Source organism: Bubalus kerabau, chromosome 11, assembly GCF_029407905.1.
Source record: "Bubalus kerabau isolate K-KA32 ecotype Philippines breed swamp buffalo chromosome 11, PCC_UOA_SB_1v2, whole genome shotgun sequence".
In the NCBI taxonomy this organism is placed as follows: domain Eukaryota; kingdom Metazoa; phylum Chordata; class Mammalia; order Artiodactyla; family Bovidae; genus Bubalus; species Bubalus kerabau.
In genome coordinates, this window is record NC_073634.1 from 105,268,783 (window position 1) to 105,289,645 (window position 20,863).

The 20,863-nt window shown below is 48.8% G+C and overlaps 1 protein-coding gene across 2 annotated transcripts in view; it reads left to right on the plus strand.

Moving 5' to 3' along the window:
* The first annotated feature begins 491 nt into the window (after positions 1-491).
* The window catches only part of CFAP77 (cilia and flagella associated protein 77), a 150,469-nt gene continuing 130,097 nt past the window's right edge, over positions 492-20,863 (plus strand). For both annotated transcript variants that reach the window (XM_055541484.1, XM_055541485.1), the window contains exon 1: positions 492-744. In XM_055541484.1, coding sequence (XP_055397459.1) covers positions 550-744 — 195 coding nt within the window. In that variant the 5' untranslated portion in view covers positions 492-549. The remainder of the gene's footprint in view (positions 745-20,863) is intronic.

Here is a 20,863-nt window from a genome sequence, read left to right on the forward strand (position 1 = left end):
GGGGAGGGGTGTTTTATCTTGGAAATCAGGTGTAAATGGTCCTCTAGAAATCCGTCGCTTTTAAAAATCTGTGTAGACTTCAGCTAGATTCGTAGCCCTGTGGTGATTCCTGAGTTTTCCTCGAGTAAGAAAACTCCGAAACAGGTCCAATTAGGTGGCCGCCAGTAAGTTTCCTGTAAGTCAATCGACCTGTTCTGTTCCAGCGCCGTTGGCGTCCCGTCGCCACGGAGACGGGCGGTTCCATTTTTCCTTAAGGGGTGGTCATGATTTTCTCCCCTTTTCAAATCCACAGCGAGGCTCCCAGAAGACGCTCTCATAAACCTACAGAGAGGTTTATGTGGGTCTTAGCTCTCCTCGCAAGGAGGCGGGGGAGTGCGAGGTGGGAACGCCTCCCTCCGGATGGAGCCCGGAGTCCTAGCCTACCCCGGGGTCCAGGTGGTGCGTCCCGGGACAGGGGGCTCACCCGCTCTGAGCTCTGCGGCTGCCCGCCCCCAAGCTGGGAAGCGCGCTGAATCCAGCCTGCAGGCGGACTCCCGGCGACCCCCTAGGATGCCAGAGGCTAGGAACTCCTGCCAGGACCTCACGCGATGGAAGAAGAAGAAGCCGCCGGTCCGCCGCACGGTTAGCCAGATCTGCCCACCCCCGCGGCGGCCCCTGACCGTGGCCGACATCCGGCCGGGCATGGAGAACGAGAGGCTGGGGGTCGTGCGGGATTCCATGTTTCAGAACCCTCTCATCGTCAAGGTGAGGCCCGCCCCACACCCACTGGCCCCTTTGCGCTCGTCCCCTCACTGGGCATCCGCGGGGCCGCGGGTTTCTACCTGTTCTGCCCGGGTCCCACCCCTCCCGCCCGAGCGCGGCGTTGGAAGCTCCAGCTCTGGTCCAGACAGACCTGGACCCTTCCCCCCTCCACGTCCCCCGGCCTTGGTGCGGTCAGTGGCAGGCCGCGTAGTCTCGCTGAGCCTTAGTTTCCTCATCCTCAAAGTGGGTCGAGAATGGAACTCTTTCAAGGGAGTGATCGGGCAGATCGCATAAGGTAATCCCTGCGGGACCGCCGACACGCGCGCGGTAAGCCCTCCACGTTGGCGGCTGCTATTTGCATATGTATTCGCCCGGAATGAACCCAAGGGGTGACGGACTGGTTGTCCTTATCACCTGCCAGCCCTCCCAGGGTGCAGGCCGCCTCCCTCAATTCTTCTGCACGCCCGGGCTGCTGTTATGTACGAGGGTTCTGTATCTATCCTGAAAGTTTAACTTCCGTGTTAATTTCCACCCGGTCATACTCTTATGCAAAATTACGACCCGACGCATCGTCACCACACCCACCACCAAAAACCGCAGAACTCTCTGCCATAGGGGGCCCACAGGCACCGGCGAGAGGGAGGCACAGTTTCCAAAGAGTTCGCCTCCCCTTTGATCGCAAGCCCGCTCGCGTTAGTCACGTTTCCAGGCTAGTGATAACCCAACGCCGTGGCATCCAAGCGCCTTCCCGGGATGAGGGCGCCAGGAAAGTCAAGTTGAAGTTTGGCGCTAGGAAAGCAGGTCATGCAATTTTACCTTGCGTCACTGGAGGGCAGTGTGCCTTTAAAAATGCGCGCAGCTCCCCAGACGCGGGAGGTGGAAGGCGCAGGTGATAACGGTGGATTCAGTAGCAATTATTTATCTGAACGCCAGGAGCTGCTCAGAGCTCAGAGGTTTTGGTTGTTGTTTGTTTGTTTGTTTTTGGTACAGGGAACCTAGGCTATCTTAACATCCTAGTAAGATGAGCTGAGTTAATTGGCTCCTTTGAAAACCTTGACTTTCTCCTCTTGCCTTTTTCAAACTATTTTTATGTTCCTGGGCCAGCAGCTGGGAGAAGCTGGCTTGTTTCACTGGGCACTCTTCTATCTAATATGCTCCCCTTCTTTGGCCACCCAAAGTGGAGCAAAGTTCTTCACCTGTTTCTAGGTGAGAATAGCCATTCTCAGAGGACAGGTGCCTCCCACAGATGGGATCAAGATCAGACATTCTGGGATCAAGAGGACATCAACATCCCTGCCTCTGATCATTGCTTTTACTCAAGCAGTTACTGATGGGCCAACACCTTCCTACTTCAGTACAAAATGGACAGACAACATAATGGAGTTATTCTCCATGGCGAATGAATAGTGTGTGATACCCGTCCCAAGCTACCATATATACATAGAGACACATATACATTATAGGTAGATGTGTAGATATACAGGTGGCACTTGCTAAAGAGTCTGCCTGCCAATGCAGGTAGATGCAGGAAACACAGGTTCAGTCCCTGGATTGGGAAGATCCCCTGGAGGAGGGCATGGCAGTCTACTCCAGTATTCTTGCCTGGAGAATTTCATGGGCAGAAGAGACTGGCAGGCTACAGTCCACAGGGTCACAAAGAGTCGGACACGACTGAAATGACTTAGCATGCACACACATACATATTATACACGTATGTTTTGCATATGTGTGCACACATGTATGTATGTACAATATACATGTGTATGTATATTGTGTCGTACATACATGTGTATGTATATAATGAGCTTCCCAGGTGGCTCAGTGACAAAGAATCCACCTGCCAAGCAGGAGACAAAGGTTCCCTCCCTAGGAACGAAGGAAGCATTCTTGCCTGGGACATCCCATGGACAGAGGAGCCTGGCAGGCTACAGTCCATGGGATTGCAAAAAGTCGGACACAGCTTAGCAACTAAACAACAGCAACAAACATGTATAATATACGTCTACGGGTAAAAATTCCTGTGCCTTTTCCCTTTTGCTTGTACTGCGTATCAAGAAGGACAGCATTTGGCCTCTGGATGGCGCTAGCTGCACAGCTTCCAGACATTCAGTCCTATTTCCTGAACCTGAACTTTGGGTTGGAAAATGTACAGGAGTCACTGGCCTACGGGTGGGGGTTCTGTCTTCAGGGCCTGAGACACAGAGCCAGCAGGGACGGGGCTCGAGCGGCAGGGGGCGTCCTGGTGACTGTGCCCAGCTTGTTTCATTGGGGCAGCTGGATTTCTTTCTTTCCTCCCTCCAGTTTTTTTTTTTTTAAACGTCATTTTTAAAAAAATTTTATATTTTACTTTATTTTTTTAACTTTACAATATTGTATTGGTTTTGCCATATATCAACATGAATCCGCCACCGGTATACATGTGTTCCCCATCCTGAACCCGCCACCCTCCTCCCTCCCCGTACCATCCCACTGGGTCGTCCCAGTGCACCAGCCCCAAGCATCCAGTATTGTGCATCGAACCTGGACTGGCAGCTCGTTTCGTATATGCTCCCTCCAGTTTTTTATGGGCCCTAAGGTACCGACAGAGGGTGAGATGGCTGAATGGCATCACCGACTCGACGGACATGAGTATGAGTAAACTCCGGGAGTTGGTTATGGACAGGGAGGCCTCGCGTGCTGCAGTCCATGGAGTCGCAGAGTTGGACACGACTGAGCTACTGAACTGAACTGAAGGTACTTTCAGTAGCAGTTAAGATTATGTCCACATTTCAATACTGACCTCTGCTGCCGGATTTTCTACCAAAACCTGACCTAAGTCAGAGTTGCAGAAACGCCGAGCCCGAGGCGCAGCCTTGACTGTTGCCTTCTCCAGACCTCTCCTGCCCTGGGCATGCTGGGGCTGTGTGGCAGGCTCTTTGTGCCAGGTTCTGGCGGGACTCAGGGTAGAAGCAACGTTCACTGGCTCCCAGGGCAGCTCTCCTCTCACCACTTCAAACTCCAAACAGCTTCCTCTATTTTAAAGAAAATTTAAATTATGAAAAAACTTGGGGAGGGAGGGTTTCAGCTCTCAAGGAAAGGAGAAGATTGAAAGTGTCCAAGATGGTGGAGCCTTTAAAAAAAAAATCTTTTCAAAAATAATATATTGCTGAACTTTCTGTTGAGGCATGGCTTGTGGATTTCTTCACTGTGGCATGTCAGTTTCACGAACCCAGATTTTCAGACCCTCCTTTCTGTGCGCTTTCTCATTGTGTGCAGCAGAGGCGGGAGTGCCCTCTGCCCGGGGTGTCTGCAGGAGGATGATTGGAACTGAGATATATTTGGGTTTTGTCTCACTCTGAACCTGAAGGCTGTTATCTATATTGGGAGAATGTAACACCATAGCTATAGTCATTTACTCCCCCGAAACTGGGGGTGTTGTTGCTCAGATTGTTTTCTCCAGTGAATAGGATCAGGGCTTTTTTTCATTTAAAATGCAGACACACTGCCTTGAACAAACACAACAGCGCTGTTTCACACCCATGGAATTTACCGGGACGTACACATATCAGTTATTCAAGAATGTGTCTGCAAGATGCCACCGTAACCAAGTGAAAAGTGAAAACCTCAGACATCCAAGCAGATATTTTATCAGCAAATGCTCAGCAACTGTTTGCCTCATTTAAAACCAAGCCAACCGGCTACTGAGTGGGGCTGGTTGAATCAACCCCGTGTTTTCATGTGGCCCCCAAGAAGAAGTAAATATTTTCCACTAGAAAGGGCTCCTATTCTATTGTATAAAGTGACGTGAGCCAGTTTTCCTTCAAATGTGATTCTCTGGGAAGAATAAAATTAAACAGAGAAAGAAGCCAGCTTCTCCCTGCTCGATTCTCATTCCGCCAGAACTCTGTGACTCAACATAGGATCCTGCTCCAATAGCCTTCAAGGCTCCTTCACAGAACCTGTCAGGGTTCACCCTTCCTGCCAGCCGAACTCAGCTGATAGCCTGTCAATACAATTATGGGGAGAGACTGTTTGGTTTGCTTCGCTGACAGCCTTGAATCTTCTGTCGCCCTGGAGAGGCAGGCGAGGTACAGGGGTGGAATTTATTGAATTGAGCATCCTTAGAGAGTGCAAATGATCACGGCACCCGATTTTTTCATAATTTATCACCAACTTTGTTTTTCTGTGGGGGTTTATGTCACAAATAAGAAGTGCATGCGTTTGTAAGATAGAGTTACAGAATCACATCATTTGGGGGCTGGAAGGAGGCTTACAGCCATCTAGTCCAATTCTTTTTTTTTTTTTTTTTTTGAGGATCTTAAGGCTCAGAGGAGGGAAGAGACTTGCCCAAGGTGCTACCCTGACCTGCTCACCAAAGTGGGGTGAGACTTACATCACCTAGCCTCCAGTCCCGTGCTCTTTTTGGCCACAATACATGATTAGCTAATGAGTGATGACCCGGATTGGTTATGTATCTATACAGCAGGTAGTCAAAAGATGTTCACCAATGAGTCTGATTCCATTATTGTTTCACACAACATGCCTTTCAGAGTGAACTCTACTAATTTCTTGGGATTTGTTCAGAGTCAAGAAATATTTACTAAATGTTTATGAAGTACTCAGCACCATGCTAAGCTCTGTTGAGGGCATAGAGGCAAATTCAGAGCTCAGCTTTTGCCTGCAAGGAGTTAATTATTCAGCTACAGAGATGGAATATATATATTTATGTAATTATTTTTGTTGCTGTTTAGTCACTGAGTCACATCCAACTCTCTTGCAACCCCATGCATTCCATTTGTGGCTCGCCAGGCACCTCTGTCCACATATATATGTGTATTTCATATGTATGGCATATATATGTGTGTGTGTATTGTATATATGTGTATGTGTATGTGTATATATGTGTATACACCCTTCCTGCCAGCCGAACTCAGCTGATATCCTGTCAATACAATTATGGCGAGAGACTGGTTTGCTTCGCTGACAGCCTTGAATCTTCTGTTGCTCTGGAGAGGCAGGTGAGATCTGTTTGGTTTGCTTGGTATATGTGTATATACGTGTGTAACACAGGTATATTTGTGTGTGTGTGTGTTACTATTGTGTGTGTGCATGCACACACACACACATACACAGATAATAATAAGACAGGCAATGTCATAGGTCACCCTTTGTAAGTTTCAAGTTTCTGCACTACCTGGGAGGGCTCAGATTTGGGAGGAGGAAACGCTGAGCAGGACACGAGAGGCTTTATAGAGGAAAAGTCCCGAAACTGGACCTTGAAGGGCGAAAAGGTAGATTCTGGTCCTGGGGTGGGGGTGGAGACTAGGAGAAACCAAGCCTTCCAGGGCTGTTTGATTCCACCCTCCTCAGATCCTGAGTGTTCACAGATTTCCACCCCAACCCCAACTGAGGTCTAGTTCCTCAGCCTTGGCACCAGCGCTGGGATCGTAGTCATCGTCATCACGAGGAAGCATTTATTTAGAGCCAGTGCGTTCAAACTGGATGCTTGACGAAATTAGGCAACCACACTAGGAACGTAACATCTCTAATAAGTGTTGATGCTGGTGAACATCAACGCGTAGGTAGAGACAGATGCAAAGAGATTGGCAGACCCACAGTCGGGGGAACACCCCAGTGCGGGTCAGGGTCTTTTTCATGATCGAGTAAAGCGTGACAGTGTTACATTCCGCTTCTGCACTGAAGACGATGTGCCTCTGATTGTTCAGATGCTTTTACATTCAATTTACAGAGTAACTGGGGAAAATACAGCATGAGGAAGGGGGCTGAAATTCCACCACCACCCTAATGACAGTCTCAGCCAGCTGGTGGGAAGCTTTTATTTTTCCAGGGAAAGCTGTGGGCTCATTCATCCCTGGAACTCTTTCTCTCTCGGTCCTTTTTTTCTTTTCTCTTCCTCCTTTTTTTCTCCCCCTTTTCTTTTAAATCAGAACTTCTGGCTTCCTGGCACCCAGGCACATCCTTTGGTGATCAGGGTGAGCGAGCAGGGGCTGTAGCTGTTTCAGAAAGCAGACTTGCTCCCTCTCAGGCTTTTTATCATCATGGTAGGGGGCGCAGGTTAGGGCGGAGGCAGCTCTGCTTGAGACCTGCCTTCCTCTTTGTCCTGAAGAAGAAGGAGCCTTTGGCTCTCAAAACTCAGGAATTTGGGTTCCCCAGGATGAACCCAGCCCCTTTCTAAAGTCTCAGATCACAGGCAGTAAGGCTGTTCCTCTAGGAAGAATTCTGAGTCCTGTATGGACAAGTCAGCAGTCGTTTCCAGCACCTTCCAGAACCTTCCAGGCTCAAGTGCTGCTCATTCATAGAATTTAGGCCATTTTTCCTGTATTTGAAAGACAGAGTTTTCTCGATTTAGGACTGGCCCTGTGGAAATTTCAAGCCCCTATTTCCTATTGCAGTGGTTCTCAAGTCAGTCATCTGTTTCTAGCAGCATGCGTTCTCATAAAGTGTCTCACTCAAACCACTTGTTAAGAAAATGCACCTTATAAAAACCCCCAAAACGCACCTTTAACTGTTTAAAAAGTATAATGGGAAGGCAACTCAATTAAACGTGTTCTATATGGAGACCCTAACTTGTTAGGTATGATTTGAGTTGGTCTTGTGTTTGTGCTGACCCTGCAGTGAACGAGTCACAGACTGAGGGGGTTGGAAGCAAGCTCAGACCTTGATGGGCTTTTGAGGCTGGGCGATTCCGTTCCTGGAGGCCAGTGTGCAGAGCCATCGTCCGGCCCTGGGGGCCCGGCTCTGTGAAACCCTGGGTTCCTCTGCTGGGCCGTCACTCCAGGACCCTCTGGCTGGCTGGGCAAAAACAAGCCAAGGCACAGTCACAATCGTACTGCATTTTGGCGGGTTTTAGCAGATATTGTGAGTGTTGTGTGCTTCTTGCCTGACTTGTATTAAATATTTGTAAAGAAAAAAAAGATGCGAGCATTTGTTGACTGTTGGTAACAATTCAACTCTAGATGAAATTGCCACTTGACTCCTTTCAAACACCAGAATTTGTGTGAACAAGGACTGTGAAAACAATTCCAGGCTACAGCTTGTGTTTTCATATGATCGCAAGACATACAGCTGTAAGTTGGCTGCTCAGGCAGGTATAAAACTGCAGCCGCCGCACTGGAGAGGAAGGCGGTGTGGGGATGGCAGGCTAGAGCCAGGCAGATCCCAGGGTGGGTTCTGTCTCAGCCACTTTCTTGCTGTGCCACGTGTGAGGTTACTTAGCTTTGAGCCTCAGTTTCCTCTCTGTAAAATGGGCCGTTAGAGTTAGCATCAGCCATGGGGGAGTCATGAGGATTCGATGAGATGACTCATTAGAAAAGACCCTGATGCTGGGAAAGACTGAGGGCAGGAGGAGAAGGGGATGATGGTAGGATGGCATGGTCGGCTCAGTGGACGTGAGTTTGGACAAACTCTGGGAGATAGTGAAAGATAGGGAAGCCTGGCATGCTGCAGTTCATGGGGTTGCAAAGAGCTGGACATAATTTAGTGACTGAACAATGACAAATGAGATGACACGGCTGTGCCAGGCTCAGGAGGGCACTGAATAAGGGGGCACTTTGGTTATTTTCCTTCATCCTGCTTCCAACACTTAAGTTCCTCAAAACAACCTTATTCTCATTAATCGACCTTCAGTAAATGTCCTCAGTCTGAACTTATGAATGTATCATGAAACAGATCCACTCAGGGGCTTACTCTTTTCCCCCTTTGTGCTCTTTTTTGGAAAATACCTTTGCCCACCCCACCGGATATATCCTAAAGCCATGTATCCTGGAACAGATGGGTGCGCCCTGGCTAAGGGTGAAGACAATCCTACTTCTAACTCTCTTGAGGGTTCTTGGGCAAATGGCTTAATGTCTAAGCCTGTTTCCTCATTTGTAAAGTATGAGTTGGAGAAGACTCTTGAGAGTCCCTTGGACTGCAAGGAGATCCAACCAGTCCATTCTGAAGGAGATCAGCCCTGGGATTTCTTTGGAGGGAATGATGCTGAAGCTGAAACTCCAGTACTTTGGCCACATCATATGAAGAGTTGACTCATTGGAAAAGACTCTGATGCTGGGAGGGATTGGGGGCAGGAGGAGAAGGGGACGACAGAGGATGAGATGGCTGGATGGCATCCCTGACTTGATGGATGTGAGTCTGAGTGAACTCCGGGAGTTGGTGATGGACAGGGAGGCCTGGCGTGCTGCGATTCATGGGGTCGCAGAGTTGGACACGACTGAGCGACTGAACTGAACTGAAAGTATGAGTGCCAATACTTACCTTGTTTACTTCTCAAGGATGTAAGGAAGACAGATTTGAACGAGACACTATCTTACAGAAGAGATTATGGCACTCTAGAAGCAGACCAGTGGTTCTCAACCTCGAGGGGCAGCCTGGCTCCCTAAAGAACATTCAGCCATGTCAGAAGAATGCTTTTGGTTATCAGAACTGGAAAGGGCGCTGCTAGTGGCTAGGAGCAGGGGTGCCCTCCAACAATGCACAGGACGCCCGCCCCCACCACCCTAAGAAAGAAATCATCTCCCCAAGTACCAATAGTGCTGAGGCAGGGTTTCTCTAAAACCCTGAACCAGAAAACATCAACATGTGGAGGATTCATTATTAGTTCATCTGTGGTCCAGGGTCTCTTGAAAATTGAACACAAAGAAGATAGAAATGCAATGCTTTAGTTTAATTGCTTCTGTCCCCCAACTCCATTCATTGTTATGGCCATTTAATTTCTTTTAATTTTGAAAAACTTTTATTTATTGGCCGTGTTGCACATCTTGCGAGATCTTAGCTCCCGGACCCTTGGACCGTTTATGGCCATTTAAAATCCCTTGCTTTTTTTTTTTTTTAATTTAAAGATTTTTTTTTTGAAAATTTGGACCATTTTAAAAGTCTTTACAGAATTTATTACAATGTGGTTTCTGTTTTATGCTTTGGTTTCTTGGCCATGAGGCATGTGGGATCTTAGCTCTCTGACCAAGGATTGAACCTACACCCCCTGCATTGGAAGGCAACATCCCAGCCACTGGACCACCAGGGAAGTCTCTCAAATCCCCTTCTTTGGCTCCATCTCCTTTCCCTTCGTTACACGTTCCATTTGCTTGCTGGTTTCCGTCAGGGCTTGTCTATCTCCAGCCTCACCCACGTTGGAGTGAAAAAAAAAAAAAAATCATCTCCAGCCATCCGCAGAGTGTGGCCCGGTAATTCATCAGCTAAACTGGTTAGCATGGGGCTGGTTTGTCTAGCGGCCACTGGCCGCCGCGCACAGGCTCTGTCTCCCTGGCGCGTCGCCTGCCACGGGCTTGTGTTGGTTGCGTTTTTCTCAGCATGGACTCATTTAAGATTTAAAATGGAATTGATTTGGTTAATCAGAAATTAAACTCCTGGTGGACCGGAGCTGCAGCCCAGCCCATACACTCTTGTTGTGCCGCTAACCACAACATTTCAGGCGAGCAGGTCAACGTGCTTTATAAAGAAAACAGCTGTATTTTTCCACCCAACAGTTTAAAGGCCCATCAGGGTTTGGTCAAGAAACTGACTGACGTGGGTCAGTGAGCAGAAAGGTCAACATGAAGGGCACGCGGGGGGAGAACAGCTAACCAAGAGCATTGTAGAAAACACATAATGAGCCAAGAAAAGGGATTTTTTTGATCTTTTATATGAACCAAACAATACATATTGGCGGGGAGTGGGTGGAGGGTGGTGGGGAGGCCAATGAAGCCAGAAGCGAACAAGATGAATTTCTTTGTGTGGATCAAAACCTTTTGTGTTTGTCCAGAGGAATGAAAGTGGAGAATCAGAAGCGCTTTGATTTCGAGGTAAAACATTCGTGAGAGGCCACATCACTGCCAGGTGGCTGGCCCTTTGGAACCAATGGCACAACGTCCAAGCTCTCTCGCCACATCAGAGAAAAAGCCCCAGCTAGCTAGCCAAAGCTCAGAGGCCGCAACCGCTCACAAAGATGCGGGCACCCCAAAAGTCACGAAAAGGGGCAATCTTATGGCCGGAGAGTTGCAGTTAAGGGAGTTGGAAAATTTGCTGGCAGCTTTTTGGGTCAGTCTTGCTGGACTCTAGTCAGTTTGGCCATATTGCTGCCTAAAATGCTGTCTTAATGGTCCCGTTTAAGAGCTGCATTCCTGTATCCCCGTGGTCTCCCACAGATCTTTAAGAACAGAGACACTGACTTTAAAACATTTGTCTTCGTGTGTGTTTGAAGCTGTCAGTGAACCCATCTGTCAATGAGCAAATATTTATTGCACACCTATAATGCACAAGGCACAAGTGGAAACAGGAGAGGTTTAAGACTTCGTTTCTAAGGAGTTTATGGTCCGGTCAGGGAGAACTAGACTCGGTGCATTAAAACGACTCCTAAGTCATTAGAGGCGGAAGGAGGGGCGCTGAGAGGTGTATCTGAGGGTGAAAGTAGAGCAGTATTGGAGCACCCAGGGCAGCTCAGAGAGCCTGTGCACCTGGGCTGGGGCTGTGGGGTGGGTTGGATACCAGTGACTGGACAGGAGAGGAGAGGGCACCTGGGGAGGAGCTGGCCCGAGCAAGGGTCTGAAATGGACAAGAGAAGGTGCAGCCTTAACTCACTGCTTGAATTAACAGAATTAACTGCTTGTGTAGCAGACACAGAGCTAAGCACCAAGGATACGGGGTCGGGGGAGGGGTATAAACCAATCTGGTTATGGGCCTTGCTGTCACAGAGCTTACAATCTCATAGAGAGAAACAGGCATTAAAATAAACAGCAAAGCCTGGCTGGGCTTCCCAGGTGGCTCAGTGGTAAAGAATCTGCCTACCATTGCAGGAGATGCAGGTTCGATCCCTGGCTTGGGAAGATCCCCTGGAGGAAGAAATGGCAACCCACTCCAGCATTCTTGTTTGGAGAATTCCATGGACAGAAGAGCCTGGTGGGCTACAGTCCACGGGGTCGCAAAGAATTGGACATGACTGAGTGACTGAGCAAGCACTCGGTGATGGCTGTCTGTCTGGATGGATTTGTGTTTAGCGCCTGAGGGCAGCTGTGCCTGGATGGAGGGGTGTGAGGGAAGGTCTTCTAGGCCGGATGACTTGAGCTGAATCTTGACACCAAGATGAGCCAGGAGAGATAAGATGGGGGCAGAGTTAGAGAAAGGTAGGGATTGTGTGGCCTGCAGCTTATGCAATTCGGGGATCTCTTTTTAAGTAAAAGGGTACAGGGACTTCCCTGGTGGTGCAGTGGTTAGGGCTCAGTGCTTTCACGGCAGGGATCCAGTTTCAGTCTGTGGTCTGAGAACTAAGATCCTGCAACTTGCATGGTGAGGCCAAAAAAAAAAAAAAATTAAAAATTGAAAAAGAAATAGTATAAAACTAAAAATGATGTTGGAAATGAGATCCAAGGCCCTGGAAGGTGCCACGTGCAAAGAAGGGCCCTGAAGACGAAGCTTCATTCGTTTCAGGGTGAATCAACTTTGGACTGAGAGAAACTTTCTGGGAAAAAAGGATGGCATGTTCATGGGGAGGGGGAAGGGGGAAAAATGCACTGAATTGTCAGACTTGAGCATCCTCAGTTCCTCCTCAGGTTATGTGTCATCCATCCATCCATCCACCCATCCATCCATCCACCCATCCATCCATCCATCTACCCATCCACCCATCCATCCATCCACCCATCCATCCATCCACCCATCCATCCATCTACCCATCCATCCATCCATCTACCCATCCACCCATCCATCCATCCATCCATCCACCCATCCATCCATCCATCCATCCATCTACCCATCCTTCCATCATCCATCCACCCATCCATCCATCCACCCATCCACCCATCCACCCATCTACCCATCCTCCATCCACCCATCCACCCAGTCATCCATCCATCCACCCATCCACCCATCCACCCATCTATCCACCCATCCACCCATCCTCCATCCACCCATCCACCCAGTCATCCATCCATCCACCCATCCACCCATCTATCCATCCATCCACCCATCCATCCATTCATCCATCCATCCATCCTTCCACCCATCCACCCATCCATCCACTCATCATCCATCCATCCATCTATCCATCCATCCATTCATTCAGTGCTACACACTTCCTCTGGACCAGACACTCCAGGCCCCAGAACTAGTCATGAGCTCTTAGTTTCCTGCACACTCTTGTTGACTCAGAAACCTTGGGCAAGTCCCTGGAATGTCCTGAAGCCTTGGTTTCTGCACACCTGCATGGCTTTCTCCCTGAGAACCATCTGGAGCCTACCTTTCATTTGCTCATTCGACACTTTGCAAAATGTTTATCAAGGGGCTGTTGGGTGCCAGGCAGCATGCTGGGCCTGGAGTGACCTCTGTGGACAGGAGAGCCTGAGTTCCTGTTTGGAGGCAGCACAAAGCCCTGGTGAAGACAGTGTGTGCATGTGTGCTAAGTCGCTTCAGTCATGTCTGACTCTTTGTGACCCTATGGACTGTAGCCCACCAAGCTTCTCTGTCCATGGGATTCTCCAGGCAAGAATACTGGAGTGGGTTGCCATGCCCTCCTCCAGGGGATCTTCCCGACCCAGGGACGGAACCCTCATCTCTTAGGTCTCCTGCACTTGGCAAGCTTCTGTACCACTAGCGCCACCTGGGAAGCCCCTGATGAAGGCAGACAACAGGGCAACTCCCTCTTCCCTAGGGACAAGCATCGTGGAGGTGGTTGCAGTGTCAGGAGGCTAAAGTCCAAGCCCAGGGATGTGACATCTCATCCCAACCTCCTGGAATGAGTGGAGTGGTCAGTTACTGGGTGCTGGCCGGAGTGTGTATGTGTTTGTGTTTGGGTGGGTGGTCGGTGGAGACTGTTTCAGACAAAATAAGTGGTTTCATGCCTCCAGGGCAAGGAGAAACTTGGAACTCAGGAAGTTTCAGGGAAGCAAAAGCTGAGAGGAGGCTGGGTGAGGAGTGAGGCCAGATAAAGTGGGGCTCCCGGTTGGATCTGAGAGCTGCAGGGGCCAAAGCAAGTAGGATAAACAAGACTGAGAACAGAGGGTGAGAGAAAAATCCAGACATCAACGGTAGGTCTAAATGCCAGCCTCCCCCCACGCCCGCCCCCAGTGCTACTGGGGACAGAGGGACCCATGCCTGGCTGCAGGATGCTGCGGGTGGACTGGAGGAATCATCACAAGCCCTTCTCTGCTGGGACAGACGTGGTCATTGCAGCCTGGGACCCTACCAGGCTGCATGTTTGGAGCACCGTGGGTGGGATGAGCAACACGATGGTTTAGGGTTAATGCCTGTGATTTGTTTACTTTTTGCAAGTTAAAAAAGCCCCCTAGTCTGTCATGCTCTGAATTTTCCCCACATCATTTGAGGGAGCCTGTTGGGGCGATTCTGAGGGATCCCTTAGGACTGAATGCCGGGTTTCATGTCTGCCTCCAAAACCTTTATAAACTGTCACTTAAGACTTTGCTGTCTTTGTAGGCACCCAGTGGGCATAAATCTGGAGGTTTAAGCGAGTCTTTCAGAAACTCCCCTTCTAAAAGGAAAGTGTCTGGTGTTTCCGAAACCTCCATCTTTCCTTCGAGCAGTAGTGTGGTCCTCTGGCGGCAGATCCACCCAGGATGGCCTGGCAGGATGCTCGCAGGCCTGACTTCTCCTGGAGAGGGAGTTTGTGTGGAGGTGGAGGCCTGGAGTCTGGGTTTCCAGAAAGTTCCTGGCTGGTGACCCGTTTGGCCAGCTGATGCTCTCCTGAGGCAGCTGACAGCAGTTGTACTTCGTGGAGCCCACTGTGTACCAGGCACTCTCTGCTGGTTCTTCTTAGGCATCACCTCCCTAAAATCTTGGCCACAATTCTAAAAATGTGGGATTACCATCGTTCCCATTTTACAGATGGGAAAGTTGAGTCTCAGAGCGGTTTCACAAGTTGCCCACAGTCATCCAGCACGTGGGTGGAGGTGCCAGGCTTTGAGAGGTCTGGGACTCTGTAGCCTGAGGTTCCAGCCACTGGACTAATCAAAAGAACTTGGTGACATCCACAGCCCTCATTGTTAAATACCTGCTAAGTGCCAGACTTTTGAGTCTATGATCTCAGCTCGATCTATGAGAGAGAAAAATCTAATCCATCTACATCTGTGTGTGCATGCGTGCTAAGTCGCTTCAGTCATGTCCAACTCTTTGTGGCCCTATGGACCATAGCCCATCAGCCTCCTCTGTCCATGGGATTCTCTAGACAAGAATACTGGACCGGGTTTCCATGCCCTCCTCCAGGAGATCTTCCCGACCCAGGGACTGAACTCGCCTTTCTTGCATCTCCTGCATTGGCAGGCGGGTTCTTTACCTCTAGTGCCACCTGGGAAGCCCCCATCTATGCCTACACCTGTCTAAAAGGTCAATGTCATCCACAGGTGTGTTTTCTGTTCTCAAGGAGCTTATAGTGTACTTGGGCACGTTTGCCACACCAGATGCGTGTGTGCGTACACACACACGCTCCCTAGAAGTTGCTGCACTTCTAAGGCTGAAACCTATAAGGCCAGTGTGACTCAGACCTACGAGACAGACAAAACAGTTGAAAGGAGGCCCTGTGGCCTGGATTGGTCCAGAAAAGCCTGTTGGAGTTTCTGGACGACCAAGCGGGACTCAGGGGACTGAGAGGAGAAAGCTGAGCATTTTAGATGTAGAAGATGACCAGACAGGGTGAGACGCTGGATGCCACGAGCTTGGGTGTATTTGGAGGGAAAGTCTGGAGGGGGTGTGATAGGAAGAAGGCAAGGAGGGACCGATGCTGGGTGGCTTAAGGTAAAGCCTGCCCTTTCAGCATGGCAACCCACTCCAGTATTCTTGCCAGGAAAATCCCATGGACAGAGCAGGCTGGTGGGCTACAGTCTGTGAGGGTCGCGCAACAGTCGGACGCGACTGAGCACGCATGTGCGCACATATGGTCTCAAGAAGAGACAAGACATAAAAAGAACAGGAGCGTGGACACTTGGTTTCCCACGGGTGCCTGGAGTTTATGTTATTCTAAACATGTGCATCTGCGGGCCAGGGAGCCAGGAGCTCTGGGGGTGGGGGGTGGGGCTCACCAGAATGGCCCCCCCTTTCAACGGGCAGGCCTCCCCTCCTCCTCTCCCACCCACCGCCGTCCCCTCCCCGCCCCCCTAATCAGAGAGAGCAAATTGTCATCAGATTAGCGCCAGCAAAGAAAAGCACAGCCCTGCTCACCCCCACGGTTCGTTAGCATTTAGATAGACTGGGACAGGGTCCCACACAATGGGCATCAAAGCCCGGCTGGGGCGGGCGGCAGGGCGGATTAATTCCTTTAACCAATAGGCCCGAGCTGGCCCTCACTCATTACCCTGCCTTGTCCGAGTGGCTGTTCGATTCGATTGAAGATTACGCCATTTAGGCCCTTCCCTTGTCTTCTGCCGAAACCCAGGGCTATTGAATTGCACATTCTCGTGTTGCCCCGTCAATACTCAGCGGCCTGAGGTTCTAATTCTGCTTCATTTAAACTTCATCAACTTTTCCAATCAAGTGGAAGGATCCGAAATAGGCTCTGTGAGCAGAAAGGCCCCAGCTTCCCTTTGTCAGATAATTTATTCTGTTTTCCCATCCCCTCCCCGCCTCCTTCTTTCTCTCTCCAGCCTTGCTTCCACCCTCCCAGGATCCCCCCTCCCTTTCTTTATCCCAATGCTGAAAATGAGATTACAGTATTTAAATGACTATGATAATCAATCTAGGGACCCGGAGCTGAGATTGAGGTTAATTTTTCTTAGCAGAACAAAGAAGCGTGATGCCTTTGGGGATGTGAAGGTGCAATCTGGGTTTCTTGCTCATGTGTTTTTCTTTTTCCCCCTGCAATTGCAGTTTTAGGAGTCTTTTCTTGTTACTAACTAGGCGCCAAGTGTGATTTTGAATGGGCGGCAGCCCCGAAGAGAGCAGAAATGTAACTTCGAGCTGATAAACAGCTAACGGCCTTCAATCAACGATTTTAATAGGAAAAAAAGGCACTTATATGATATGAGTACAGATCTAATGAAAGGGTGATCATTTACCTTATTTATTTTTAAACACACCAGGAATACTTTCCCACTGCGTTAGAACTAGTAATTACAGCTATGCAGTTCACCCGTGAACCTGTGGATGAGGAGTCTTGTCACTCCGTCCATCTTCTCCCTGGCAGTTTGTGCCGCTATAAAGTTAGGATTTTGTCATGTTTTGGCTAATTGGAAACAGGGTCATTATACCATTGAACATCGACATGAAAGTGACTTGTTCAATTGTTACCTGAAGCATTCAAAGCTGGCCAGTCATTCTGCCGCTACCCGCCTCCCCCCACCCCTCCCCAGCCCAGCTTCTAAAACCGAGAGCATCAAAATATGCATATTTCTTTGTCTCCCTTTGCTGTCTTGTCAGAGCTGTTTTACATGCTGCCACCCAATGTTATCTTTTATTTGTGTCAGGAGAAAGGATTTGACAAGTTCAGTATACAACGTTCATTTGGCAAGGCAAATTTTTCATGCCCATTTTGAGGAGGAAATGAAACTGTCTTTCAACAGAATGAGCACCATCATTTTTGGACAGACTTATTATGAGAGAGGAGTCGCAGAACTTCATTTCCTTGCGTGATCCTGAAAAGTCTAATCCATTTTTTAAAAAGTAGGATTGGGTTTCCACCTGCAACGCTAGCTGGGGGGAAATAAGAAAACACCCATAACGTCTTCAAACGGGGACATCTCATGTTCTGTTCCCCTCCCTGCGCCCCACAAGTTATTAATACCCTGGAATAAATTGTTCCTCTTCTCTATTATAATGAGTTTGTTTCAGACTCTTTAAACTGGGTGAATCTCTGACAGTTATTTACATTTGCAAAGCAAAGTATTTAATAACCGCCATTGTCTGAAGGAGAGAACGAAAAACCATAAGCAATCCTATTTGTGAAGAGTGAACCCCCCCGGACCCCCAGATCCAGACTCCATCACTGTTTACCTAAAGAAGAAGCCTCTCTCACCCTCTGTGCTACCAAATTCATTTGGGGCAGTGGTTTATGGTGACATTTTTCTTTCTTAAAGCAAATATTGACTCACCACGGGGAAATTAAAACTCCATTAGGCATCGCTACATTGTACAGCAGGCTGCATTACAGCAGTCAAGCTACTATTAATTGGCTTCTTCCGCAGGAATAATTCAGGCAGGGCAGAGGGAAAGGGGAGAGAGGAGACGGATCTAAGCCATAATTTCTTAAAATGACATCATCTAAATCAGCCCAGGTGATCATTATGTGGTCATTAATCTAAATATAAAGAAGACACTACCTAATAAGACAATGAATTTATCAATACAAAAAGCTTGCAGTGGAGTTACTGCAAGGCTGGGGAGAGTAGGCGTTAAGACACACGTGGACCAGCCTCAACCAGGTTTGGGCAGCTCAGGACTGACTTCTCGGAGCATGAGAAGCTCTGACTCTTGCATGCGGGAGTAAGATGCCTTCCAGCCTGTCCACTGCTTTCTTCCCAAAGTGAAAGGTCTGCTTTTCTGCACCTTTTGCCCTTTCCTCTGGAGCCCAGCCTGATCACATCTGCTCCATCATGACCTCTCTGGTCATTACTGGGTCTAGTGATCTTGCCCTCTGCTTTGGATGACCAGGGCTGGTAGGACAAAAAATGACCACAATTGAGGCGGTTTAAAAGCAGAAATTCATTGCCTTGCAGTCTGGAGGTTGGAAATCCGGGATCAAGGTGTCAGCTCAGCCTTGAAACCTTAGATCAAAAATCAGGGGCTGGTTCTTTCTGAGGCCACTTGGGAAGGATCTGTTACAGGATTCTCTCTCTTAAAGTAGGCCATCTCCATGTCTACACAGCATTCCCCCTGCATGTGTGTCTATGTCTAAATCCACGCCCCCTTTTCGGCCATGCCCATCGACTTTTCTGGTCTTAGTTCCCTGACCAGGGATTGAACTGGGTTCACAGTGAAAGCACGGAGTCTCAACTGCTGGGCCACCAGGGAATTCTCCTAATTTCCCTTTTCTCTCAGGACGTCAGTCATTTTGGATTAGGGGCCCACCCTAGGTTCATTATGATCTCATCTTAGCTAATTACCTTTGGAATGACCCTAGGGTCAAATCAGGTCACATTCTGAGGTCCTGGGGGTTAGGACTTCAACATGTAACACCTTTGGGCCTGAGTCCTAGTCCCTGATCCATGAGTTGTGGTAAGAATAATACGACCATCAGTAGAGCGGCATCCTTTGTGTTGTTCTTGACAGGCTGGTATCTTGGTGGCTGTGGCAAGCATTTAGAACTCTGTGGTCTCTTCTCCAGTGTGGTGTGGACACCATTCATAGGACCATCATGGCGATCTTGTGCCATCTATGGTATTTTTGCCTCATTATTGGTATTTAATCCTTAAGCACAACTAATGTGGATCACTAACAATCTGTATGGTTTTTCCAGCAGTCATGTATGGATGTGGGAGTTGGACCATAAAGAAAGTTGAGGACTGAAGAACTGATGCTTTTGGATTGTGGTGTTGGAGAATACTGTTGCGAGTCCCTTGGACTGCAAGGAGATCCAACCAGTCCATCCTAAAGGAGATCAGTCCTGGGTGTTCATTGGAAGGACTGATGTTGAAGCTGAAACTCCAATACTTTGGCCACCTGATGCAAACAACTGACTCAACTGACTCATCAGGGTCTTTTGAAAAGACCCTGATGCTGGGAAAGATTGAGGGCAGGAGGAGAAGGGGACAACAGAGGATGAGATGGTTGGATGGCATCATCAACTCAATGGACATGAGTTTAAGCAAACTCTGGGAGATGGGAAGGACAGGGAAGGCTGGCGTGCTGCAGTCCATGGGGTCCCAAAATTGGATACAACTTAGTGACTGAACAACATCAAATGGGAAGCCAATGAAGGCTGTTGAGCAGTGAAGCAGTAATCGGGACTGGAGGTGGAAGGATGTGTCGGATTGGCATTAGAAAGGCCCTTCTGGCTACAGTGTGGAGAATGGACTGCAGAGCACCAGGGTGACCATAGGGAGATCCATTGGGATGCTCATGAAGTCCTGCAGGTGAGAGACAATCCTTGAATGAGGATGGAGGAGATGGAGACGGGTGGGCACATTGGAGGGAGATCAGGAGGCAGACCTAGCAGGACTTTGTGAAGTGCGATGTATGAGTGCACGGGGTGAGGGAGAAGGAGGTGTGAGGAGTTTGGTGGGAAGGTCACAGGCTTGCTTTTGGATGCTTCTTGTGGGCAAGTGTCTATCTCTTGCTAAGTGTCTGATGATTCAGTAGGTTTCTGGGTACTCTCTGGACCTGACTTCAGTTATATCCCCATCTACAGCTCCCTGCACATCCCCATCTGCATCTCCTCCTGTAACTCCTCACGTTTCTACCCTCTGCCTGTTCACTGTACCCCTTGCTTGCTCCTACACATTCTTTAAGACTCAGTTTAAGAAGTTTCTCCTGGAAAGTGATTCTTTATCTGCCAGTGCATTCTGTGTGCCTCTCTCACTTTATACTCTATTGAAATTGTCCCTTTCTGTGGCTCTCTACCTGCAGTGACTTGTGACTGAATCTAGGCAAGGACTGTGTCTTTTTCATTGCTTTAGTTCAAGTTCTTAGCCAGTATTTGGCAAATCACGGGCACTCTATATGGTCTCTTGAATAAATGAATGGATGAATATAGAAGAAAATGAACGAGTGAGTATTTTGGTGGTTTAGAGGTGTCTGCTGACAGGCTGTGGGAGGTACTGCAGTAAACAGGAGTTACATGCACCGGTGGCCCTGGTTTTGTTTGTTTGTTTGTGTTTTGTTTTGCTGCATCATTTTGTTCAGTCACTCAGTGGTGTCTGACCCTTTGTGATCCCATGAACTGCAGCACACCAGGCTTCCCCGCCCTTTACTATCTCCCAGAGCTTGCTCAAACTCATGTCCATTGAGTCAGTGATACCATCCAACCATCTCATCCTTTGTCGCCCCACCTTCTGCTCCTGCCCTCAGTCTTTCCCAGCATCAGGGTCATTTCCAATGAATTGGCTCTTCCCATCAGGTGGCCAAAGTATTGGCGCTTTAGGACTATTCTCCATCTTTATGCTCCAATAATATTATCTCTAATTACACAGGCTGCTCTCTCTGCCTGGAACAGCTTCCTTACTCTTTTCATGGGCTGGAAAAAGTGCATTCTCAT